Genomic DNA, 27,146 nt, shown 5'->3' on the forward strand with positions numbered 1-27,146 from the left:
GCTGTTGTGCCTGCCTGTATTGTGAGCCTTTATCAAATGACGGCAAAATTAATAGTTTGGTTTCTGCTAGTTTGATACAAGATGCTTAATATGAAAAGCAGAATATAAACCACTGAAGATAATTTCAGAGCATCACTTACTTCTCTTCAACAACAATCTTTTCATGCTTTTTTTTCTGCTTCAATATCAAGATGCAGCCTCACATTTCCTATTCTTGGTAAAGAGTGTGTATGTGCTTGTGAGTGTGAATATGCTGTTTTTTTGCTGTGCTGAATAGATTTGGCCATGCCATATATTATGTCATGGCCAAGGAAATATCATGAACTGCAAGCAAATCTATCTGTTTATGTTTTTGTTTTGTTTTGTTTTGTTTAAATCAATCAGTCAGTGCCAATCATATAACTGAGAAGGGGCTGTGAAGAATTACTTTATTGAATCATTTTGTAATTTCTTAAACAATGAGTTTGAGAATGAATCTGATCTTCACTGTAAAATAAAGGTAGGTGGCATTTCACAAAGATATTTTTCTGAGTCCCCCACTCTCTATCTTCTTTTTCATCCCACAGAAACCAGTGGACTCTGATTTGCTTCTGTGCTGTAAATTAGCTCTGAAGGAATGGACAACCCAAACAAAACCCCCCACAGACGCATTCTGAGAATCCAGACAGTGAGCTAGAAGAAACAGCTTGACTCACAAAATCGCACCTGACCCATGACTGAGTCTCAGCTAGTGCAACACTAACTTCAAACACCTTTGTGTATCAGGTACTGCCACTCCTCAGCACATTCCTATATGTACAGAGCTTTTTCTTTATTCCCTCAGTGTATACTGTGCAACAGAGAAATCCAATTTACTCCGAGTCATTTGTGAAAACATCCAACCACAATATGGAATACTTCAAAGAATTTTATTTTAAGATATTGTGACTCAGTTTGTGTCATGTGACAGCCCAAGCCAGGCTTAAAGAGAAAACCTGGCTGGCATCCCCTTTGCAGCTGCTCTGCACAGGGCAGCTGTCTGGTTCCGCCTGACCGACTGCACCAGGGTGTACAACCAAGCACTGAAGCTGTAATCCCTTACTGGTGCCCCTTCTGCAGACTTAGCGAGTTTCTGCTATGGGTAATCAGGCTGGAGATCCATTTATAATCTCACGGGCTTCAAAATGAAGTGAAGGTGCAAGCTTTGTCCTCACTCGAAAAGGCTGCTCCCACTGGCATATCCTCCTGGCATAGGTACAGCTCCCTCCGGCACGACTTATATTCTCTGTAATATATAAACACACAACATACAGGTCAAAATACACAAAGACAAAATAAAACATGCCAGCAAAGGGCTTGGCATTGAAAAATCAAGATTCTTTTTTTGTAAATGTCAAAATTTGGTCCAAAAAGCTGGTGTTTGCAAGTTACACTATGTCAGCCTACAGGCTACTTGGAAGACATAGAGTAGCATATACTGTGAGCAGAAAAATGTTCAGCATGGCAGGCTTTCCCTCTTGCCTTGCACATGGATCCTGCTGACTTGGAAATGCCCGTTTGTTCCCTGTGCATGTACATGCGCATAATGCATCACTGTGTGATGCTTGTTAGCACACTCAGAGCATCTGACTGCGATCAGAGAGCCATGATGTGCACAAACTCTTACACATATGCATTTTTTCCAGATCCAAGGATGTTTGTGTTGCTTTACGTTACAAGCTTTGCCATCTACACAAGCGAACAACCTCTTCAAAGCCAGTTCAAAGGAGAGAATTACTACACCAAATACATTTGTAGCATCCCCGGGTTGCCAGGCCCCGTGGGTCCCCCCGGAGCTAACGGATCCCCAGGGCCACACGGACGCATTGGTCTTCCTGGAAGAGACGGTAGAGATGGCAGGAAGGGAGAAAAAGGTGAAAAAGGGAGCGCAGGTATTGAATATTTGTGTAAACTACCACCGTAGTACAACAAAATAAACCCTTTCCCCATCACTGTTATATGTGCATGTGATGAGTGGGTGCACGTGCCTGTGTGGGCTTAAGTGTGATGCATGTATATGTGTTGAGAGAAAGAAAAGATATATTTTAGATATGCCAAATATGCATATAGTGAGATATGTGCAAATAAATGTAAAGGCATAACTTTCCTATGCATGGATACTAAAACAAAATTGGGAAAAATGAAGGATGTGTATAGAAAAAAAAGGGGCTCCTGGGCTGTGGGGTCCATTGCTCTGTTCCAACCTGTCGTTCCTTTCACAAACTTATTAGAAGATTTTGAAAGTATTTTTGGAGTATTTTGAAATTCTGACCCTGTTTTTTTGGCTTGTCCAGACAAACCCAGTAGCCCACACAATCACTTACTGAGATGATATGTGCAATGATTAACTAACTTGAAATGTTTTTGAAGGTTTAAGAGGAAAAACTGGGCCATTAGGACCAGCTGGAGAGAAAGGAGACCAAGGCCAGTCTGGTAAAAAAGGACCTGGAGGACTGGCTGGTGCCAAAGGTGAAGTAGGTCCAGCTGGACCACCAGGACCTAAGGGAGATAAAGGAGACCGAGGAGAGCCAGGTGCACCGGGGGTCTGTAAGTGTGGACAGATCGTGCTGAAATCTGCCTTTTCTGTTGGCATCACCACCAGCTACCCCGAGGAAAGATTACCGATCGTGTTCAATAAAGTCCTCTTCAATGAGGGTGAGCATTACAACCCTTCCACGGGGAAGTTTATTTGTGCCATCCCAGGGATTTATTATTTTTCTTATGATATCACCTTGGCAAACAAGCACCTTGCGATCGGGCTGGTTCACAATGGGAAGTACCGGATAAAGACATTCGATGCCAACACAGGAAACCACGATGTGGCTTCTGGATCTACGGTCATCTACCTTCAGCCAGAAGATGAAGTATGGCTCGAGATCTTCTATGCTGACCAAAACGGTCTCTTTTCAGACCCGACATGGGCAGACAGCTTGTTTTCTGGATTTCTCTTATATGTCGATACAGATTATCTTGATGCTTTATCAGACGAAGACGACCTCTGAATCAGATGACATCGAATCACACGCAAACTGGACACTCCAGCACAGGATTTTATCTAGCCAGGTGTGGGACACAAAGCTGAGAAGGACCAATCTGAGAGTTGATTTTTGCTTTGACAGGAACCATATCTGAGTTCAGATGGATGTTTCTAGAATCTAAGCTGGATTCTTTACCAAACAGCAGGGATATCTAAAGGAACAATAATTAATAAAAGACTGCATCACTCCAGGACTGACTGCTCTCAAAAGTTAGTTGATAATAATATTTAAACAAATTTAAGATACTGTACATTGGATTTTATATAAAATATATAAAGTTGGAATGTAGAATGGATATTTTGTATATGATATTAAAATAAAATTGAACAATTGACAGCAATATCATCTTTGGTCATTTTAAGACAGAAAATGCATTAAAAACAGAAAAAAAATATATATTTTTTTTTATAAATATACATAAATATATATATATATTTTTTTTTTTTTTAAAGGAATAAAATAGGAATGTCTGCTTCAGAATTCAGCTGAACAGGTCACAAGCACATTCTCATCTGATATTTACACCAACAAAAGACATTCATAGAATCACAGAATCATTATGGTTGGAAAAGCCCTCCAAGATCATCTGCTCCAACTATCCCCCTACCACCAATGTCACCCACTAAACCATGTCCTTAAGCACCACATCCAACCTTTCCTTGAAAGTGACTCCACCACTTCCCTGGGCAACCTGTCCCAATGCCTGACTGCTCCTTCTGAGAAGAAATGTCTCCTGATTTCCAACCCAAAGCTCCCCTGGCACAACTTGAGGCCATTCCCTCTAGTCCTAAGCAATTAACCTCCTAAAAAGTGCCTGCAGATTTGTACTAGCTGAGGACTGCCTGATCACAGTCTTAAAAGAACAGAACAAAGTTGCTAAGCATATAAAATAATTGAAAACTGAGAGAACTGAAAACTTGCAGATAAAGAATCAGTATGTTGTTGGGTATTTTCAATGTAATTCCAAGTGGTTTTGTTATTATTTCAATGCCATCCAATGTCTTTGTGAAAGATGTGGAAGAAAATAAAAACTTTTTGCTAGAAAAATTATGGATGCCAAAAGCCTGATAGAACAGTAACCAGTAATGAGAGTAAATTATATGGAACAAACTGAGTCACATCACTAAAGTAGGCTTACTTGTATTCTAATATGGCCAAATGCAATAAAATAAATGTAGGTCAAATCCGAGATGGAAGATTGCATTCAGGAAATCAGAGAACTTGGAAAAGATACATGGGACATCATGGATAATCAGTTAATGTGAGTCATAAGAGTAGGCTGTTGCTACAGTGCTTTGGATGTATGACCACTGGAAATACAAGTAGGTATAAGGAGCAGCATTACTTATGAAACTTATTACTTATGAAACTTACTACTTATGTCAAGGTTTTACAAGCATACTGGAAAATTCTTTAAAAAAAAAAATGGTTGCAGTTCTACCCATGGAGATGCAGTTCTTCCACAGGAGATCTAACGATGTCAGTTTGGTTTTCCTGTCAATGGGAAGGTTAAGAGGTGAGCTGATCACAGTCTGCAAATTTCTGGTAGTAGCTGGTACTTTGTTCCATCAGATAAGGGCATGGCAAGACCCGCTACTTAGAAACTGTAAAATTCCCACTGGAAATGAGGAACACCTTTAACCAATGGTGGTAATCAAGGACTGTAAAAATTAACTAGGGGTACCTCCTTCAATATTCAACACCTTCAAGTCAAGACTGGCCACCTTTTATTTCACGTTTAGAGATGCACTTATTTTGCAAGAAATTACAGTCTGGTTTTATTAGATCCAGATACACAGAAATCTGTTATTTCTAGCAGTTACGCAAAGAATTTCAAATGCTAGTGGTCTGTGTTACACAACCCCTACTCCCACTTCTTTGATGAACAAAGTGGGGGAAATTTCAGTCCTGTTTTGGTTTGGTTTGTTTTTTTTTTTTTTGTTTTCTTGATTTAGTTAAGAAAGTTACAATCAAACAAAATTTCACAAAAATACTGCTGAGATTGCAAAATGAAGAAATGTTAGCAGTACAGTTATATATGGAATATTAATCTACATCCCCTGCATCTGATCCCTCATTTCCCCATGCATTAACGTGTGCCTTTGAGTACGTGATTGCTGCTTTATGCAGTGAACAGGTGTACAGTTCTGCCCACAAATCAAAGTGGCAACGCCTGTATAACCCTCACTTTATTTCATGGTGTGGTGGAAGACTAAAGGGGATTATTTTTCTAACTAGACATCAAATTTATTAGTTTTATACAAGGGCTGCTTCCCATGAAAAATAGGGAAGAAAACACTTAAAGATTCAGTTCATCATTGTGCTGTACAACCATTTATACATCTGCAAATCAAGCACGAAATGAGTGCAAAATTCTGCCCAATCACCATTTTATACCAATGATTTATTCCAGTTCCTCACAGCCAGCAGTGACAGCACAAGGCACAAACGAAGGCCTTCAGCAGTGCTCACTGGTACCCGCAGGGAATTTCCACAGGAGAGAGCAGAGGATCATAGCAGGCCCGTAACATCCAGGACACACAATAGATGTGGGATCGGGCCCATAACATGCATTATGCAACAAACACAAGTAATAAAAGTATTTCATTACATATTTAATTTAAGAAAATAACATAGAAATAGGTTTACAACATTGGACTTCATATTGGAGCTTATATTAGGACTAACAAATCAGTTTTTATTACGGCAACACTCATAAATATTTCACGTCTTCAAGTTAGAAAATTTCCTATAAACTATACTTAAGAAAACAGCATGACTGATTTTCTTCAGGCTCTAGAGAAACATACTTGTGGCTTATCATAAATCTGGAAATTTTCAGACAAAACTAATTTTTCACCATTGAATAGAGAAAAATGGGGCATTGTAATGAAAAGTTACTGGCTACCATCCTAACTTAAATCAAGCTGCTTCCCTGCAATAATTTAGTAAAAATGAATGAAATATAAAAGAGATATTTTAACCACACCTATGTTGAAAATGACATCATGGGAATAAGTAAACCAAGAGTTATTGCCTCCCTCTACTTAATAATTTTAGATTTATTTTTGTACAGTCATAGAAAAGTCATTTTAGCTTGCCTAAGTTTTCCCATTTGGATTATGTAGCAATTTGAACAGTTTAATATTTTGGCAGGAACTGTTAAAAACAAATAATTCTGATGAATTATTTCTATAGGTTTTGGCAAGAAGAATCTTTTTACTACATGTATGGACAATGTATGTATACAAGTAGCGTATGTCCCTGCCCTCATTCAGGATCTCAAGACTTTTTCCTAAATAAATCATTGCTATTACTGCTATTTTACTTGAAAATAGATCAACTTCGATGACATGATGTTTCATTAGGTGTATTCCCTCTGACTAAAATTGAATTTATAGTGAAAATATCTTGGGCTGAAGTCTTTCCAGTATTTACACCATAAGGTGGGGGTTGCTTTGGTTTGGTTTCAAGATGTTGTAGGATAACAAAGACCAGAATCTTTTTAGGATTAAATTTGAAATTAATCAGATTTCTATACAGTATATATGGCATTCCATACATGCTATAGTGGCACATGAAGTTAGGCATCTGGACTAAGTTAATCAGCTACACTTTGTCTACCGTCAGCAGAGAGATATTAGTATCACCAGGAGAAATTGCCAGGAGAAAGCATGTCTTTATTGCAGCACCAGCTCTTGGGCTTTCTGAAGGAGGATGCAAGAACTCATACAAACCTGATACCACAAGGAAGCCCTCAAACAACATTAAGAAGATTGGTGTTCATGAGACTCATAAGATATATAAATATGTATATAAATATTTACATATATAAATAAATAAAATTACTTGGTATGTATGTATGTAAATATACAGAAATAAAAATAAAGTTATTTGAAACAAAATAGCCCCCACAATCTCTCAAAATTTCTTTAGACCTGGTAGAGTGACAAAGTCAGTTTCATGTTCCACTGTTGAACACTTTTAACAAAGATAACTAACTAAATATTTTAATTGTGTTGAAAACTTCATCTTCAAACTGATATGAGTACGTTTCTTTGAATAAATACCTTCACTTTTCTCATTACTGGTTTTCATATGGTTTACATTACTATAAATTCATTTCAGAGGCAATAAGTAAAACTAGTCCTAAATAATTTTTCACAATTCTCACACAATACAAAGGAAAAAGTTACTAATGGATGTCAGGATTCAAAGTATTATCTACATTCCTCAGATCTTCATAAATCTGCCTAAAAGCATTTCTGTGTTTTGGTGATAGGCAAAGATACAAAAATCTGAAAAGCAGCTTATTTCATTCCCTACTGAGTCTGTTTCCATTGTTGGTGCAGTTCATATAATATTTTATTTTTATTTACCTTCCACAGGTCACCCGCTAGGTTCAGATCATATTTATTCACTAAGACATTTACTGAAACATTCACTTTTCACTAATCTGTTTAATTTATCCACTGGCACGTAGTTCATACTCAGGATAACCACACTGATACACTAGGCAATTTAGTCAGTAGGAACTTTAGTTTTATGTGGAAATGCGGCTTATTTAATATATTTATTTCTGTAGGTGATGAATTCCATCCAAGAAATAATACATGAGAGTAAATAGAAGATAAATAGAGTTGAGAAAGCAATGTATCACAACAGCCTGATGATATTTCACCTGCTGAGCTGCACTGCTGCTGCTTCATTCAATAGGTATATCTTTCTCAATGAGTAATACACTGCTTTCAAGAAGCAATTTATTCATTTCAGTGCAAACCATTTAGACTCCAGCTTACGGAGCTTTTAGAGGTTATATTCATTTCCATGTAGCTCCTTAAGTCAGCAGTCCAAACCACGGTTATGTCAGTATTTCTGAATTTCAGAGGCATGATTCTTCCTGACACTGGCACAAAGAAAGATCAAAGCATTTTGCTGAAATTCTTGGTTTCTCGGACACTTGGTTTTGTCCAGATGCACACATCGGATCAATTCATCAAAGTTACTACCTAAAGCAAAAGAAAAAATAAGGAGATATATGACATTCATATTTTAATAGTAAATACATACAAAGAAAAAGGTACCTTGGATTACTTGGCATTTGATATATATTCCTCAATTCCACATGTAATTATTTTGGTACAATGCGGAGCTACTTGCTGGAAGACCTGCAAAGAAGTCTTTCCTATATGGAGACTGTTCCTGCAGCAGCAGGCATTAGTGTGAAATTTATCTTACCTGACATTAATCTCTAAAAGCTCATTGCCTAGCCTAAATTAGTTGTTAGCTTTTCTGCCATCAGTACAAAGAAATTAGGTGGGGTAAATTTCAGTTTGGACGATGTATGTGACACCTGCTTTAAGAAGATCCGGAGGTACCTGTCTCTTCACGTTATCCGTAACTATGTGACTAACTTAGGTTAGCATTTAACTTTGAGATGGCAAAAACTAGGTATGACTTCTGCTGTTAGTCGAAGAATTGGTGTAATTTAATATGGAGATTTATATGCCTCACAATTGGAAGGTGCGGATTGATGAGAAGAACATAGAAGTACTCATAAAATAATGCAGGTGACTTTCTGTCAGACCTTTCCTAAAGTATTGCTCCAGGTCCTCCTGGGACAACCTCCACTGCAATAACTTGGCTGCCCTCCAGAAGATTTTACGGTATCTGAAGGTGGGCTAGATAACTCACACATGTCCCCAGATTCAACATATTTAAGGATTTTTAAGAATTACGAATAAATGACAAATTTGTTGGAACTTTAAAGCACCTGTCAGAATCTTAAACACAATATAAGACATAACACCATGTTCAAAAAATTGTTTCTGTCAAATAATAGCCCTGCTTCTGTCATGTTAACAAAGGCACAAGAAATATTGAATTCTTGAAAGACACAAACAAATTATGTTTCTCAGGAGGCTTTAAATGTGAACTCTTAGCAAGAAGCAGATGAGATTTCTAGAACTGAGTGAATTGCATGAAGGAAATTTACCAGCAGCGCTTTTTCATTCTGTACTTTCAATCAACTGTTATTCCTAGGTTTGGAAGACAGTGGAAAGAATTTATAACTCTGGGCTGAAAAACAACCTCTTTAATCATCTGAAAGTGTGTCTATCACTGATGCTGATGTCGAAGCAGCAGGCTTTCCTCCTTTCCACACCACCGACATTTACCCATCTTCTTGCAGATGTTCTGGTAAGTGAACACTGATTTCCCCCCCATGTGTGACAAATTTCACGGGATTTTATTTGTGATTTCTGTCATGCTGGAGTAGTTGCAATCAGTTTAAAATAATTAAGCTGAGCAGAGTGTGTTCTCCCTTCTTTCTAAGCTCTCTGAAATTGAGATCAATGCAGAGCTGCATAAAGCAGTTGAAATTGTTATTCTAATCATACAGACACAAGTACTTCTATTTTGTAGAAGTTGTGCATATCTTGTAAGATACAGAGTTTTGGAGCTACCTTGCCTGCACCAAAGGCCATCCTTGACCAAATAAGAGCTGATGCCCAGCGGTGACAGCATGGCACCTACAGAAGGGGAGTTTCTCATATCATCTTATCTGCTGTCCAGTGCACTCAAAGACACTGGGCTTGTAGTTGTTTTTACAACACCGACTGAGACAAATGTGTTGCTTTCTGCTGCAGAAAACATATACGGCTTAAATTTTGTCTCTCTCCTGTGAGTGTAGTCTTGTGTTTTCACATCCTGCAGCTTTCCATCCTGTTAAGCAGAGGCCCCCCACTGCTCCTTTAGGGTACGATACTAACGCTCCTTCCATAACGCAGCTCGTATTTGTCCATCATTTCAGCTGTTTGCACAACTGTTCCTGAGACTGGGAGAGATTGCTGGGACACAGGCTTATTAGCAAAACAAGATGTTCAGCCTGAATCATTGCCAAAGTATGTACGAAGGCTCACCCGCCCAATCGTTTATTTCCACAGTCGCAAATACGATGAGACTTAGCAGATACCAGCGACTGTGTACCCTATGTGTCACCTCCAGAAAACTCGCTTCTGGTAACACTTCTGCCCCGTTCTTGAAAGCTGTTGTCGTGTCAGTGCTTTCCATCCGTGATAGTTCCTCTTAATTTAATTAAACATGCATACTCCCAATCTTTTTATCTTCTGTGACTGTTTACTTCTTCCCATGATCTCCTTTTTATAACAGTGTTCAGATATAGGAAACAATTCAGCCATCTCTTTTCATGTGATTCCAGCTATTAAAATGCTGCAGTAACAGACCTTCAGATGTTATAGGGGCTGTTTATACGGGAACAATTATAAATTGGTCTAGTAACAACTCCATTTAGTACCAGCAATGTTGTTTATTCTGGTTGTACTTAAGGTACTGATACAAATGCTAACATACGAAATTACTTTTTAGCAATTTGGTGCAGCAGCAAAGACCTCCTCAGATTTGATAGGAATACTATAAATTGCCTCGTTCCTATAAAAATTACGAACTGTATATAAGACAATCCACATTTCTACAAACTGACTGCATTGCTGACAGATTTCTGCCATTCCAATTATCCAGACAAGCTGGTTGTGAGCATTTAACAAGCAGATAAGTCATCCCTCTGCTGCCTCTCCAGCCAGGGGTTAAGGCTGCATTTCCCTTCTAGCAGTCTCTAGAACAATCTTAATGCAGCCTTGATAATGCAGCCTCTTCTGTTCTGCTACAGAAGTATTAAAGTATAATGGTAACTTCTTAAATAAAGTTATGGTTTGTGTTCTTACTGCAGTTTCACAATCTGCCTTCTCCAGACTTGGAACTGATGCCTATTCTATTCATGGACTGGTGAAAAAAAAAAAAAAAAAAAAAAAAAAAATCAAAACAAACAAAACCATAAAACAAAACAAAAAATGAAATAAAAAGCCTTTCTGAAAATTACAGCTACTGAGAGGTGACACTATATTTTTTACTGTGCTGTTTCCCACTACTTTTCTCAAAAGTTACATGCTAAGAAGTTTGCTGAAGCTTCTGTTATTTGTAAAGACCATCTGTAAAGGATAATACATTGTCATCCCATCGATATAGCTTTGGTTAATACTCTGAGAACTTTCATGCACTGGAGAACAGAGCCTGGAAAATAACTGGCTCACTTAAAGGATTTATCCCTACATGACCAATGTCGGGGATTTTTTAAGAGTGGAATTCATCTAAAAACGTTTTACTTGTTTGAATGTTGGCATATAGGCTAAATTAGAGGTTTAGGATATCTCTTTAGTCCTCAGAGGGAGGGAGTCAGGAATATAACTTCACTGCTCTGAGTCTTACATGGCCCAAGGAGCATCTGTGCCTCTCCTCTAGTTACAGAGGAAGTACACAGAAATCGATCTGATTATTTAGCAAAGCTCAGTACTGAAAGTTAGGGAGAGTGACTGTCTTTATTGTATTTCAATCTGAAATAACCATTCATGATCCTGCAAGAATATGCAATGGATATTCCTTTCTCGAGTCACTGCAGTACTTGGGGTAAGTTGCTATCTGCAGGAGGTGCAATCACTTCTTATCTTTCCTGCAGATAATTCGCAACTTTCCTTTCCCTGTTATGTAAAAGAAACTGTTAAAATAAATAAATAAAAAATCTTACAGGACAGCTTTAGCAGCTTAAGGAGGAGAATCTGTCTCTTTAACACCCAGAGGCAGAGGCTCCCTGGGCAGCCTGTTGCTAGGGGAGGCTGCTGCCTGCAGTCCTAAAGCTGCTGCAACAGAAAGCCCAGGTAGGAAACAAATATTTTCCTTCAGGCCTGTTTAAATGTCACTGTGTTCTGCATGTGTTCACGGATGAGACAAATTTAAGAATCCAAGGCCCTTAAAATGACGTCCCATGTATTTTTAACATAATTTGTTTTGTGAAGAGGAGTTGGAAGAAACTTCCCTGTGTTTGTTTTGGGGTTTTAGTGCTTTGGAAACAGCCAGCCTCTGAGCTCATGGAGAGCTTTAGCGCTCAGTTGTTTATTACCTTGTTTTAGTGCCTGCCCTACTACTTAATTTCAAGAAATGCTAGCAAATTGTTAAAGAAAGTGGCCATAAGGGCTGTTTGGTTTGTTGCCAGCACTCTCCATTTTCGTTTGCCTTTAGGAAAGACTGTTGAAATGTGATACATAAAGTTTAATATGAAAAAGAGTTTTATGTGCTGAGTAATATAACGTTGCAAGAAGCTGCAGCATGTTTTTTTGTGTGTGTGTCATGAAGCTGGTATTTGATGAAACTTGCATGCAGCCAGGAAATGCTGCAGTTCCCGGGCACGTCATCCTTAGGGCTAGTGCAGGAAATTGGGGAACAAGTGCTGAGGTGAATGCAAAGGTGGTTTGGGAGACAGTCACGTTTGTCTAAAACCACTTGTTTAGGGCAAGTTCACTTCTCTGTGCAACCTGAGGAAGCTGTTCAGCAACCTGAAAATCCTTTGGGGAGAGTAAGGACTAATCCTAGGCAGGCGATAACAAAGTTATTCCTCCTCTGCTTGTTGTGTTTTTGCAATAGGTGTCTTCAAAGAGCTAAAGAGGGATGTGGAGATCACTCCTTCCTGGGCTGGAAGCAGTCTTTAAGGCAAGTACACAGGAGCCATTACCCAGCACAAAGAGCTGATGGGGAAATAGGATGATTTGTGCAGGCCTCAGTTAGCGCTCTTGCTAAAGGAGGTGTAGCAAGGTGTGGAAAAGCGTTTTATTCCTGTGAATTGCTTCACAGGAATTTTAAAATCCAGAACAAATTATGCTGTTGTGAGTGCTTTGCACTGGTGCAGCACTGCTGGTGCAAGCTTTTTGTAGGGAACACATAGAGCTGCATTTATTGTCCTGACAATTAAAGGTAAAGAAAGGCAGGAACCTGAAGTAATAGTAGAAATGAATCATTTAACTCTGAAAATTCCCCAAACATTTGTAATAAAATACTGCAACCTCATAGTGGAAACAAAGCTGAAGTGATTTGGTAGATTCCAGCCAACCAAAGCCAACACTGAGAGTGAAAAAAGGGATTGAATGTGTCTTTGTGATCCGAACCTTGATGCTTACTTTATGGACTGTGGGTGGATTATTTATATATGTATTTAAAATGCAATGTATTCTTCATGCAGTGTATACTGGCCTACATCATTCAGTTACATGGAATAATTAAACAGATACATATATTTTGACTCATTCAATATAAAAAATAATAATAGGACTCTACGTTAAGGGGTATCTTGTTTGAGCATTCAGGGTGCAAAGGTTACATGGATGTATCTCCTGATCAGTGTGCACATATTAAAACCTTTCTCTTCGTACAGTAACTGCCTAAAAGTAATTCCTGCATTGCCTGTGACAGCCAGATGCCAGCCTCTGAGCAGATGAACTTTGGTGTGGAGCCCCAAATGATAATCATGAAGGTCAGTGTCCACTTAGTGGAGAAGAAAACAGTTATTGTCATTTTTCACAGAATTATGGGAATTACTCCTATGTGTAACAGAAAAGTATAAATAACTGGAGTGTCTGGTACCCTTGTGTTATTCCCTAGATCCATATAGGCACTGTGGTTAAGACATTTCTTCTCAGAAAGAGCAGTCAGGCATTGGGACGGGTTGCCCAGGGAGGTGGTGGCATCACCGTTCCTGGGGGTGTTCAAGGAAAGGCTGGACCTGGTGCTTGGGGACATGGTTCAGTGGGTGACATTGGGGATGGCTGGACCAGATGATCTTGGAGGGCTTTTCCAACCTTAATGATTCTGTGATAACACAGGTGGGCATGGTTATTATTTCTGTGCAAATACATTGCATACAGATACCGTATGTTGTTAAGTATGTACTTTAAATGTTTTTTAATTCTATTTTACTTTGAGGCGAGTTAGCTGATTACATTCTCCGAATTCCTAGCTAAAACAGCTCGACTCGAGTAGCTTAGGAAAACACGGTTGCCCTCTCTTCCACCTGCAGAACGACTTCAGAAACAGTGTTTAAATCGTGAGGAGCCATCACTTCACCGGACCCTTCACAGGACCAGATCCGCGCACCCAACGGCAGCCCCCTCACAATCCCCCCCCCCCTTAAGCAGCACCGCGCATGCGCGCACAGCCCCGCGGGCAGCACTGCGCATCCGCGCTCCCTCCCGCCACGATAAATTCGGGCCCCGCATCGCCTCGCCGCCGCCCTGCCACCCCCGGAGCCCTGCCCGGAGCCCCCCGGACCCTCCCCGGCTGCCGGAGCCCTCCCGGACGGAGGAACGGACCCGGCCCCGCATGGCGGAACCGCTGCCCGCCGCCGCCGCCTCCCCCCGGCCGCCGCGCAGTGAGTGGCCCCAAGGGGCGGGGCCCGCCTGAGGGGGCGGGTGTCATGGCGGGGGGCGGGACCTGAGGAGGAGGGTGGGGGGTGCAGTGAGCGAGGTCCTGGCAGCTAATTGCGGGCTGGTTTTGCCCAAAACTATCATTTTTTTGGGAAATCTGGGCGTGGGTTTGCTACTGGGGGTGTGGTGTCGGAAGCAGAGGCCTAGCGGCACGTTTAGGGGGAAGGAGGTCGCTGGCCCAGCTGCGCGGCTCCGGGGGCTCAGCTGCACCGGGCGAAAAAGAGCGAATTTGTAGGGTTAAACGGGCAATAAACCCCAAACACACCAGGTATAACCACCCTCGGGTTTTCACCAGAATCCAAGCGAAATTTGTATTGCCCGTAATCTCGTTTTCTCAAAACACTACTTGTTTTTTCTCGACATCAACAATTTAGAGATGTTCCCAGTGCTCACAAGATCTTTGTGCCTTTCTGTTCCTTTTTTTTCGAGCCTTACTGTGCCTGCTCGTGCTCCGGAGTGATATGCACTTGGCTGACTCCAGCACCTTTCAGAGGGGGTCTCATGGGGAAATCAGGAGACACCCGCTAGTGATGTCAGGTTTCCTTCACAGCAGCTCCCTTCCCAAGGATAAACAGGGCAGTGATGCAGTGCTTTGAGAAAAGAACAATATATACGATTTTGTATATACAAAACTTTTGGACCACAGAATCGTCTAGATTGGAAGAGACCTCAAGATCACCTAGTCCAACCTCTGACCTAACACTAACCAGTCCTCCACTAAACCATATCCCTAAGCTCTACATCTAAATGTCTTTTAAAGACCTCCAGGGATGGTGACTCCACCACTTCCCTGGGCAGCCCATTCCAATGCCTCACAGCCCTTTCAGTAAAGAAGTTCTGCATAGCTAGCATGCTTGGGTTTTGTTTTAGTACCTGTGCTAATACATTGCCTCGATTCCTATGCCTCTTTAATTTCTCATGGTTGTCACTGTATTAGTTCATTGTTCACAACAAATATGTGGTGTGAAAAATACACACAGACACATGCACACACCTATGAAAAGAGAACTATTTAAATACAAGTGGGAAGTAGGTAACATTTTTGGCATTTTCAGTTTGTGATGTCCCTCAAATGCTTGGTTTCTTTCATGTCGCGTTGTGTTCACTTTCTCATTCTGGTCCCAGTATGGCAAGCTTATCCTGAAACACATCCATTAGCTATTTCTTCGCTTCATAATCACAGTAGATGTTGCTTTTCCCCATTAGTCTTCAAGTGTTCAGTCAGGCTCGGTCAGTCTTTACCCATTTTTATGCACTCTGATAGCAGAACAGTACTGTTTTCCTTTGATAGCTGTACGTGTGTGCTTAGATGCTTCTAGACCTTACTTAAATCCAAAGATTTGGCACTGTGTCAGTCAGAATAACAAATAAGAATTGCAAAAAATGATTTTCTTAAAAAAAAAAAAAAAAAAAGCCTGCATCTGATACTTACTACAGTGAGATGCCAGGACAAGTACAGTGTTGCAGTTTCCATGAAAAACACAAAGGTGTTTCTAGCACCCATGGTGGAAGTTGTCATTCCCTATTTTAGGTACCACTGGTGCTTGGTCATGGCATAAGCATTGGTCTGTGTGCTTTACCTCGTGCCTGGCTTCTGCATCCCATTCAGGTATGGGTTGGGTGTCAAGATGCTTGCAGCAGTTTAGGGTCTGCGTAAGTGCAGAGACCAGGTTCAGAGGAAATTGAGGGACAAATTTATTAGATGATGTTTGTAGGTTCTCAGTTCTGCTTAATTTCATTTTAACTATCCAGATAGCTCATTGTGTCTGCCTGAAGTAAACTACAGAGACATTGCAGGATAATGATGCTTCCCACATAAAATGTGGTGTGAGCTGCTTTTATACAGGCCTGAAGGGGTGATCCTGCAAAGTAGTGCTCTCAGGGATGTCTCTTGTATTCTACTCCATATATATATCTTGAAGTTAAGCATAAATTACTTGGCTGCATAAACAGAAGAGAAGTAAAGCAGTAAAAAATAATTAAGTGGTCCTTCTTTTCAAGTAATGACAGGATCCCACAGTAATTGATGCATTGAATTAATTCTACCACAACTATTAAAGCTTTAATATGTTCTTCATTATGTATAGAAAGCGTCATTCCTATGTCACAAGGAATTAATTCATTCATAAAAAATTCTTCAGCATACTGAGCATCAATTCTGGAGGTGCTTAAAGTGATGGAAGATTTTCTGTGCTAATTTTGCATGTTTACGCAGTTTGCTTTCACTGTGCTTGTCTGGAAACATTTACAAGGAATTGTCGAGTATTCCAGAAGATTGAAAGCAGACACTTATCTGTTCTCTAGTTTTCAGAAAATTGGAATGAAATTGAATGTTCCAGTCAAGTAGAATGTTTTCACAGAGCAACTGTATGGAAAACAATGACAGGAAAAAAGTCATAGAATAAGTTGCTTTTTGATTTCCCTTCTATCTTCTTCCCTAAAGTAGGTTCGACTCAATTTAAATCTTGATACCCTTTCCTTTTTTTTTTTCTTTTTAAACTTAAAAGCTTGCACTGATGAAGACTGAATGGCTGACTTCAGGGGCTAGTCCAATGCTAGAAGATCCCAGAAATTAAAAGCCTTTTCCAATGTGTAACCACCTTCCTCATAGCAATTCAAGTTCATCATTTCCATCTCCAGCAGGCCCACGGTGCTGTTCTTTGTGCAGTGACCTTTTGCGAGCTTGAATTTGTTAGAAATGCATTTTTTTCCTCTATTCCAAAAACTCTTCAAACTTAGCCTTTCTCCAAATGTGACTTCTGATAGGCTTTGCTTGCACATTTTGTACACGGATATACATTATATCATCATTCAAACCATTAATAAGTATTGTAAAGCTATTAGATTAAGGCAGAGCCTGAAAATACCTATACAGTATCTGTTTTGAATGTATTAACTGTTACTTACGTTTCTAAATGTGGCTTTCCAGTGACTTGCATGCTTTCTTTTTTTTCTATCCCTTCCTGTAATTTCATCAAAATATTTCCTAATGAGACACTTCCTGTAGTACTTGGTCACAAGCTTATACCTTTTCCAGACTACTAACAGTCTGTGTGAAATACATGCTGAAGAATATTAAATTGGCTTGACAGGTCTTGAAAACTTGGCTAAACTGGGCCTGCTGTTGTTTATTGCTGACTTTTAAACGTTTACAAATAGGATTTTTATTTATTAGGAGAATTGAAATTAGACTGACCTGTGCTTGCTTCTGTGGTTCTTTCTATCTCCCCCTTTTTAAGAAAAGGCAGTTGCCCAGGGTTTTGGAACTTGCCCATTCTCCATCATTTCTCAGAATCACTGACTGCTCTGATGTTACTTCAGCCACTCCATTGGATGCTCTGGAATGATGAGTTTCAGTTAGCTGAGTCTAATGAATATCTGTGTAGATCTTGTTTTGTTCTTAGTTCTCATTCTGTTTTTACTGGTACTGCATTCCTTCTTAGAAAAGGTAAAATTCAGGCAGGCTTTCCTGTGTGTCATCTCTTAGCATCTCTGCTGAGTGCTTACTAATTTCTTTCTTTAGTATTCCTCCTTAGTAAGGAAATGGACATTGGATGCTTTCTTTTCTCTTGGTCTTATGCTACTGATATTTACTTTGTGCTTTTTCCTTTCTTTTGAAAGTTTCCAGATACAATGAAAGCTTTGTACAGATACAGGCAGTAAATTGTGTGATTTGAAAAGATCAGGATACACCTAAGCCCATTGATGTTTCTAAGTAGAATCAGTGATAGCATGGTTTGATCTTAATATTTTTCATTTCTAAATGACAGTGGATTATCCTAGAAATTATCCTAGTGGTCGTCCTAGAAATCAGATTGCACTTTGGTATAGTTGCTAGCCTCTAAATGCTTAAGTTGTATGTTCCAAATACAGTGTTTTCTGCCACCAGGAAAGCTCTCAGAATCACATCAAATCAGCTGCAATGTGATGTATGTTGTGTGACATTACCGTTCCTAAGCCCTTAGCCTCTGCTGTTTTATCTCCTTTTCATGAATTTAATGCCTTATATAAGCCTGAAATCACCCTTTACTTAGACCTTGGCAAACAGTGTTCTTTCCTAAGGACAAAGAACAAATCAGTGCTTGGCTCAAGGAGCTGACAAGTGTTAGAATTATATAAGCAGAGATAACTAGAAAAACTTACTTGCTTAGAATGTCATGTGGTCATAGATTAAAAATAATTAAAAAGCCATGCACTGCAAAACACAAATGTGAAGAGAGCTGGTTTTCTCCTGCTAAATATCTTGCAGTTTTTCCAGTAAAAAGAGCCAATGTGTCCTATGTGGAACAATACAGCTCCTTCTGGAAATAAACGGCACTTTAACAAGTTCTAAAGAAAAGAAATCAAAATGAGATTTGAGTATTCCATGTATGAGAAGGGATATAAAGCATTTATTTTTAAAAAGTTGCATAGCTGATACATGCAATAGTGTTTCAGCAAGCTCCTGAGAATTTCCAGGTGAGCTCCAGGACTCCAGTGAGACTGAAGAGATCTGTGCAGATGGGGAGACAACTAGTTAGGTCTTTGAATAAGAAAAGATTCTAACTGATTGCTTTCTAAGCTCCTAGGTGTATATAAAACTATGTTTTCAGATAAACTTTTTCTGGAAGCTTTTGTAAAGAGGATAAACTTGACTCTTTTACAATGATCATGCAATCCAGTAGAAGAAAGATGGGTACCAACTCACAGTACTATGCAGAATACAAATGTAATTGTGTTTAATACATAAAACTGGAGGAAGTTTTGCCATTTTCTTACATGTACAATCTCACTCATAATATACACAATGTTTTTTATTTCAATTTATGAGAGGAAGGTAGGTTGTAGGTATCCACTCCTTTACGTTTTTGCCCCCAATGCTGTAGCTTCTTTGTGAAGAACTGAATAATTTTCATCCTTTTTATTTTGGAATTGGGGAATGCAATAGTGTATGGGGTCACACTACCATTATTTGTTTGAATCTACCTGAAGAAATCATAATCTGAGAGAATTTGGGATATAAGGGGAAGGAATGCCATCAATCCAACAAATGAAAAGGAGATCATGATAACTCTGATTATTAAATATGAATTCTCATTCACTTTTAATTTTGGAAAAAAAAAAAAAGAAAGCCTGGGCTTTTTGGGAACACCAATTTAAAGGCTGCAACAAGCAGTAGTTGTCCTTGTCCATGACCACACAGTCCCAGGTTGGTGTCCCAACCTGGGTAGTTACTATTCAGAAATCTAAATGTATGCCAGTCGTTTAAAACTCGATTTTGTAGATTTCACAGGATCAGCAGAGAATACTTGATCCTGAAGAATGTAGGGTTTTGGTGAGTTCTTGGGAATGGAAGTAGGGTTGTGATTTTGTTTGGTTGCTTTAAATCATCCCCTGGGGTATAGCCCTCTGGTGATGACCTCTAGCTGGGCTTAGCACTACTAAGAGGAAACTGCTGGAAGTCTCAAAGTCAAGATAAACAACATCCAATGATTTTTTCCTTCATCAACTAACCCAATTATCTCATCGTATAAAGTTGTTGTGTAGGTCAGGTGTAAGGTGTTTTGTCTGGTTGGTTTTTCCCTTCATAAAATCCATAATGACTCCTAACTATCCTCTTGTCCTTAATACTTTTGGTAATGTTTTTCAGGATTATTTGTTCCATTGCTTTCTCAGGCATTAAGGTGAGGCTGACCAGCTTCCATTCTTCCTGAAGACGGGAGTGGTGTTCACTCCAGTCCCCAGGAACCTCCCTGAATCACTATAGTCTTTTAATTGAGAGTGGCCTTGAGGTGACATCAGCTCCTTTGGCACTGATGGGAGCATCCCTTTACATTCCATGGATTTGTGTACACCCAGTTTGTTTAATGTGGCCTTAGTTGATCTTCCTCTACGAAGGGTAAATTTCAGACTCTCTGGAGCCTGGTATTCCTGGTAGCAAATCTTATCAGTAAAGCTGAGATAAAGAAGGCACTGATTACTTGTGTTTCTTTTTCACTGTGGCCCCTGTCACTATGTCCTCTGCCCCATTCAGAGGTGGGTCTCTGATTTTCTTAGTCTTCCTTTTGCTGCTAATACACCTGTAAAAGCTCTCATCTTGTTGCACATCATATTCATTCAAGTCCAGGTGGGTTTTGGCTTTTCTAAACCCTGTGTGCTTGGACAGTGCTGTGGTCCTCTCTGGTCACCTGTGACTGCTTCCAGCTCCTGTAAGTTAACTTTTTATTCCTGGGGTCAGCTCGTTCATCCATGTAGCCTCCTTTCTTGATTTGCTGCAGCTGGGGACAACATGTTCCTTTGCTTGGAGAGCTGGTGATCTGTTGATTCAAGGTTGGCACCAGCAGAGCTGCAAGTAGCTTGTGTGTGAAATGGTTTTTAGTGAAGGTTAGTTGATGCTGTCAGTCATACGTGGGGCTGGGTAAAATTCACCTCATTCTCTTGGTTGTGCTAGAACGATAGCACAAAAATGCCACTGGTGAAGTTAATAGTTTGTCACCACAAAAAGCAGATAGCCCTAAACTGGAAAAGGAAGCAAGTTTGTGAGTACTCTTACAGTCAGGATCTGTATCAGGATTTATTGCACATCACCACTCAAAATTTGGTCTGGAAGCTCTAAGTGCTTGTTAAAGGCCAGGTAATTATTTTTCTATTTTAATAGCAAAAAAATGTGTGTGCGTTACTTATGGTGGTTCAGAGTTCATTGTGAAAGCCAGATCCACTGCAACTAAAGGCATTTAAATAATAGTATGTTAAGTTCAAACTGTGCAAAAGAGGAAAAAAAAAAATTTGATTCCTTCACAGTTCCTCATGCATTCTCTTAGGACGTGGGATTCTGTGTGGGATAGTCTTATTTTACATAATTAAGTTTCTTTTACAATACAATTTAAACATGTTGCTGTGTTCTCTCTGTTTCAGGCTTGCCGCCTGCTCCATCTACATCAAGGGCAGGCTTTGCAGAACGTTCTGTCAGGGAGCGAATGAGAGAGAAAATAAAAGCAGCGAGGGTGAGAGTCCTTCAAAAATACTGTTCATTTGACTGTACTCTTAGAAGTACCGACAGCTTGATTTTGTTTTCCTGGTGGTGTGTGTACCTGATTGGGATATTTGCTTTTTTAATTCTAATGCCAGAATTCAGTTCATCAGTACAGTTATTTTCAAGTGTCTTTCTCATGCTGTATTTTCCTGAAGTTTACATTTCAGTTGTGTTGTACTATAAAATTTATCTTTTTTATAAGAAAAATTTAAAATCATTACAAGATGTTTCTGTTTTCGTCAAAAAAAATTACCATGCTGTTTTGAAATCAATTGATTTGCTATTAAGTTAACTGTGCAGTTTAATAAGGGGTATTAACATCTAGGTCTGTAAAAGCACTTAAGCTGATTACATAGTTAAAAGATTCTGTCCTTAATACAAGCACACATAAGATGTTGAGTTCCTGGGACTTACTGTAGCTTTGGCCCTATTACATTTATGTTACAGTTGAGCATTATTTTTTTTGTTTGCCTAGGCAAAAGCAGAAGTCACTTTATCTCAAGATGACCACAGTCCACGACCAAGGCGTTTGAAAAACATCAGAGAAAGAAAAACAGAAGTCAGCCTGGATAAAGTGGTAAGAAAGTACTCTAGGTCTTGCTATCCTGGTAGTGAGACTGAATATGAAACATCAAATAAATCAAAGACTACAGAAGATCAGCTTCATTTATTTTAATGTGATCAGAATGATATAATTGTTTGATTTAGTTATCAGGAACCTCCCCAATTATTGCTTTTAATGTACATATTTAACAACAGTCATTTTCTTTACCTACAGTATAGACATTATGTGAAACTCATCATTTTCAGGTTCATGACTTGTGTTGTTTAAGATGCCTGGAGCATTTAAGTTACTGTAACAGAAAGGACTGCTCTATATAAATTTGCACAGTGTAATTGCTAAATGCTGTATATTAACTTTTCATTGCACTGTATTTATATTTCCTTGACACTATTTTATATTCATTTTTTTAATATAAGCATATTCTTTGTTAGAAAATTAATTCTGTATTGAATAAATAACAAGGGCTATGCCCGTAGAATTAGTGCATGGATATTCTTCAGAATTCACAGAGACTGCTTGCCTCTAGCAAATGTGTTCAAAAGAACTTGTATGCCCAGAAAATAACATGTAGCAGTAACACCTCTGTCTGGAATTGCAAACAATGTGAATTAAGCCTGGTTAAATTACTTGTTTGGGCTAGAAGTACCTATCTACGTTGGTTTTGGGGAGGCTTTTTGCCAGTATTTTCTTATAAAAAGTAGTTGTCATAGTGGTCAGTTAAGTAGTATTGTTTTAATACATTTTTATTAGGAAATCATGGAAGGGATGTCCTTAAATGAGGTGGATATTTCATATAAGGCATACCTACACCCTTCCACGTGCTGGTTTTGTTTCCTGTACTTATTTACACATGTATAAAGTATTGTTTTGTTAAATAAGTGGCTGTCAGATTGACAGAATTTCTTATTTTGCTGGATTTGCCAGATTTTCTTATTGTTATATTTTGAAGTTCAAATTGACTAGAGGTAAACTTTGACTAGAGAAAAATCTTCCTTTAATTTAAGAATTCGTGCTACAAAGAGCAAAAACAAAATGTTAGGTTTCTTTATGTTGGCTGAGCCTGATGCAAATCAATCTGAAGCACTTAACCTCAACCAGTGATCTGTCTTATCTGTTTGTGGGGACAGATAAGGCTTCAGAAAACAGGAAGAGGATAACCACGCTATTTCCTTTCTTCATCATCCATGGAACTTCAGAGCAGCCTAGCAGTAACTGCTTGAGAGAGATCAAAACAAATAAGTCTGTATTTAGGCACCCAAGCAATGGAGAGTACCTTTTTTGAATAATACAAATATAATTGCCCTGTTTTCAGCAGGGACTATAGAAGTAGCTGTTCTTGGCTCCTTGATTCCCTTCCCAGTCAGTACTGTCTGCCAGCAGCACCCTTGTCACTGCTGCCAGGCTGGTGCTGTCTGCCAGTCTCTCATCTGTCTCATTTCTGGGACTGGAAGATTTCTCATTGCTGCCCCATTTCTCCCCCTTGTGGAGATAAGAATGTGGTGCCTGTTTTCAGAAGTGCAGAAATGAGCTCATCAGTAGTGAAGAATGTATGCATTTATGCAATGAACTGTTTCTTGATGCTCTGCAGTCTATTTCTTGACCGATATTAAAGGAGAAAGGCATTAACTAATAAATGTATCCTTTTAACATAAATACAAAATCAGTATAATTGTCATCACAGTGATTGTTTTCTTTTTTTCTTAAGTTTTCAATATGGAAGTGCAACATCTAATCTCTGTGTCTTTTGTCTTTATTTTTTGATGGACTCATATATTTTTGTGCAGTCTGATAGTGATAAATTTAGAGAGATGCAAGAGGATGAATCCCGCCTACTATCAAAAGTAAAGTTTCGTGATTCTGTCAAAAAAATGAAACAAAAGTCACCAGTAAGTACCAATTCCATCATTTCAGTAACTGATAGTAGTTTTATTTAAACTTTATATGGTTTCATGATTCTGCTTGAATAAGCAAGCAGGCTTCAGTCTTGAGCAGTGAAGAGGGTTTTGTTTAATTTAAAAATTCATAAACAGAATATGTCTACAGTTGAAATGTGAAAATTAAACCTTCATCAAATATAAGTGACTTTTTTTAAAAAAAGTCAAATGTAAGCCCATCTGTACACAATTAATGGAACTTGAAGAAGGACACTTGCTCCTTCTATTTAATTCCTCTCAGCTGGATGTCACCAGTTGGAAGTTAAAGGAGCATAAGATGCTTAGAGTCACAAAATGCTACTGTTAATTCTCCTATTAGAACATTGATCCTAACACTCAAAGGAGCCTAAGTCCTTCAGGGACCAGGCACATTTATAATATGCCATTATAAATTTCTTCTCATATGATTCATCTGCATTATTGTTATATAATTATATTTGTATTACAGCCAGAACTTAAACCTTGGCATTTCTCATTCACAAATTGTTTATTTAAAATAATAAGCTGGTTAAAGTTGAACTAGACTCTTTTCTATAAAGCATTGCAAGAAATATTTCATGAAATGATATGAGATTTTTTGTTGCTATATAATTTAAAAATGTTTCAGTTAATTTCAGCATTTGTGAGCTCTATTTGAGATGAAATAGCATGTACAAACACTTGTCACTGGATAACTGTTATTCCTATTATTAATGGAAAGATACTTTGACTTGCCCTAAATTTATTATAAATGTCATATAAAAGTATCTGTGTCTTTTTATAGGTCCAGAATGATTTTCCTTCCACTGAAGAAGCATATAATTTCTTTACCTTCAATTTTGATTCTGAACCAGAGAATGGTGCTGGAGCACAAAAAATAAGTGAATTAAACGAAGAAGAGGAGGCAGAAGAATATGTAGAAGCCCATGAGGAAGAACAAGAGGAAGATGAAACGGTGTGAGCTGTAGAAAAAATTTTAATACTTGTAGTCAGACTTCTTGAATTAATTTTAACCATCTAATATGAAATGACAGCTTTTGTTCCCTTAAAATTTCTTGAAGTATGCTTTCTAGAGATCTCTACTTTAAGAAACAGATGAACTAATAGAGATGTTTTCATTTGAACTATAGGATGAAGATGTACGCCTAGTTAAAGATGATTTATTCAATATAGGGCAAACAGCTGAAGATCTTATAGTTATGAAGCCTGCTGACTGTGAAAGCTACTCTGAACAAGTGCAAAAAGAAAAGGAATTTCTCTTCATCCCCAGCAGGCTAACAGGTATGAAGGTTGTGCTTAACCATTTTCTTCCTGGATTTTGCATAGCATGCCACCCTTTGATCTTTTGAAAAATCTTGTATCAGGTTGGCAATACAGAGATACTTAATTGCTGTGCTCCAACACTTATCATCCAGTTAAGGCTGTGTCCGAAAAAGTCTTACAAAATGGATTAAGTAGCAATATGCATACCTTAGCAGGTCACAGTCTGGTATGCTAGCAAGTGAACTCAGGGCACATTGGTTGCTCTGGAGTATATCTTAGTGCCTTCTGCAGCAAATGCAAGGTGGCTGGCCCCCTTTTCACTGGAATTTAGTTCTTACATTGTTTAGCCTATGCAACAGGTTATAGCATACACATATTTAGGTATTGAGTGATTCATGCACTATATAACGTATGTTTCTTCACTTGGCCACAGCTGTAATTTTTTCCATATGGCAAGTTTGCCAAAGTCATATAAGTAGCATTAGGATTTCTGTGATGTAAGGGGCCATTCTCCCAAAACTCATTTTGTTTAATTGGAAGTAGTCAGCATGGATCATGTCTCTGACTTTTTTGCCTTCTTCCCATAGAACTGCAAAGCCCTTAAAAATAAATACAAATAAAATAAAAGCTTTATCATATCACTTGATATTTAATATTTGAAGTGGAAGAAACAGAAATAAATTTTGTAGTGGTATGTTACCAGAATGATATCAGGACAGCTTAGGATGGAATACCAAAATATTGATGTTTGGTTCCTCTCCTTTTTTACATCTTGCAATTGAGTTCTTACTCGTTCTAGTGTGGTCCACTGTGTTCTGATTCAGGGGGATCACTGTTACTGTATTTATTAGTACAATCACTCTCTGAATGTAGGAGGAGAGCGTTCCCTAAAAAGTACTGAGCCCCTATGTGCCAGTGGGGGGAAAAAAAGAATCCCATCTACTGTTATTGGACTAACATAACTTTTTATACGTTTCCGTATTTTGTACGTGACTGCCTTAAGCAAACTCGTAATGGTAACTGAAGTTGTGCTTTATATGGGCTTTGCTTAGAAACATTCATTTAGTCAGTTGTTGTTGCTAAAGGATCACAAGGATTTTACTCTGTTATGCAAGCAAGCATTAATACTGAACTCTGCTAAATTATTTAAAAATTTATTTATTTTGGTAAGGAAATATTAATTGTTTAGAAGATCTGAGACACTTAGGATAGAATTAAACTCAGGATATGTCCTGATAAAGAAAAGGACTTGTTCTGACTTTGTAATTTCTCTTTTCTGGAAAATATTGCTGACAGCATGCTTAAAACGGAATACCTTTCGTTTCAAGAATAGCATAGGCTACTACAGAATTAATAAATTAAAACTGCAGTTTTAAGATATTTTATGTGCTTTTATATTTATTTCTCATTAGTGCCCACTTCTCAGAAGATGCCTGGAAATGTGCAGCCTAGGTACCTTGAGGATGAGGGTCTTTACACAGGAGAAAGGCCTTTTGTATCACCATCTAATCAAAATATTGTAGAAAACAGAATTCTCAGACAGGAGCAAGTAAGTTACTCCTATGTTCTTGGCTGTCTCTTTCTCACTCCTTATTTATTAGTACTTTGTTACAGTTAAGTAGGTGGACAGTCATGGTAATATGAGTCTTTTGTCTTTAAAATGTTTAACAGTATTGGACTTGAAGATCTGTGTATTTTCATAGGTGTGTGTTTTAGTGTATCCCAATAATTAGAGCACCAAACAGGGGCTTAGAAAACTGGTGTTTCTTCCTGGCTGTACTCATAGCCTGCTGGGGAACAAATCACTTCTCCGTGCCACAGTTTATTTTCCAGTAGAATAGGGGTAATAATAACTCCTTTGTTTATAAGAAGAGAGCTTGTGACATGTGTAAAAACTGAAAATAAGAGTTGGGCACTGTCATATACTAGAGGATTGTAACAAAAGTAAGCAATGTGAAATGACATCTCTGTCCATGAAGATAATGTGAAGTAATGTACTTACAGAGATGTAGT

At 38.6% G+C, this 27,146-nt stretch overlaps 2 protein-coding genes across 7 annotated transcripts in view; both read left to right on the forward strand.

The window, feature by feature from the left end:
- Positions 1-3,396, forward strand: part of C1QTNF7 (C1q and TNF related 7) — a 50,218-nt gene extending 46,822 nt beyond the window's left edge. For all 3 annotated transcript variants that reach the window (XM_084517964.1, XM_084517963.1, XM_084517965.1), the window contains 3 exons: positions 567-765; positions 1,665-1,910; positions 2,389-3,396. In XM_084517964.1, coding sequence (XP_084374090.1) covers positions 1,673-1,910; positions 2,389-3,020 — 870 coding nt within the window. In that variant the 5' untranslated portion in view covers positions 567-765; positions 1,665-1,672 and the 3' untranslated portion in view covers positions 3,021-3,396. The remainder of the gene's footprint in view (positions 1-566; positions 766-1,664; positions 1,911-2,388) is intronic.
- An 8,347-nt stretch (positions 3,397-11,743) lies between these two features.
- CC2D2A (coiled-coil and C2 domain containing 2A) overlaps positions 11,744-27,146 on the forward strand; it is a 64,545-nt gene continuing 49,142 nt past the window's right edge. For 2 of the 4 annotated variants that reach the window (XM_084517104.1, XM_084517105.1), the window contains exons 1-7: positions 14,126-14,325; positions 21,275-21,363; positions 21,868-21,969; positions 23,742-23,843; positions 24,655-24,825; positions 25,001-25,151; positions 26,546-26,682. In XM_084517104.1, coding sequence (XP_084373230.1) covers positions 14,277-14,325; positions 21,275-21,363; positions 21,868-21,969; positions 23,742-23,843; positions 24,655-24,825; positions 25,001-25,151; positions 26,546-26,682 — 801 coding nt within the window. In that variant the 5' untranslated portion in view covers positions 14,126-14,276. Of the gene's footprint in view, positions 11,786-12,548; positions 12,615-13,332; positions 13,432-14,124; positions 14,326-21,274; positions 21,364-21,867; positions 21,970-23,741; positions 23,844-24,654; positions 24,826-25,000; positions 25,152-26,545; positions 26,683-27,146 lie in introns of those variants that run through there. The other 2 variants (XM_084517106.1, XM_084517107.1) reach the window with 2 other exon arrangements.

This window comes from Aythya ferina, assembly GCF_964211825.1.
Source record: "Aythya ferina genome assembly, chromosome: 4".
In the NCBI taxonomy this organism is placed as follows: Eukaryota; Metazoa; Chordata; class Aves; order Anseriformes; family Anatidae; genus Aythya; species Aythya ferina.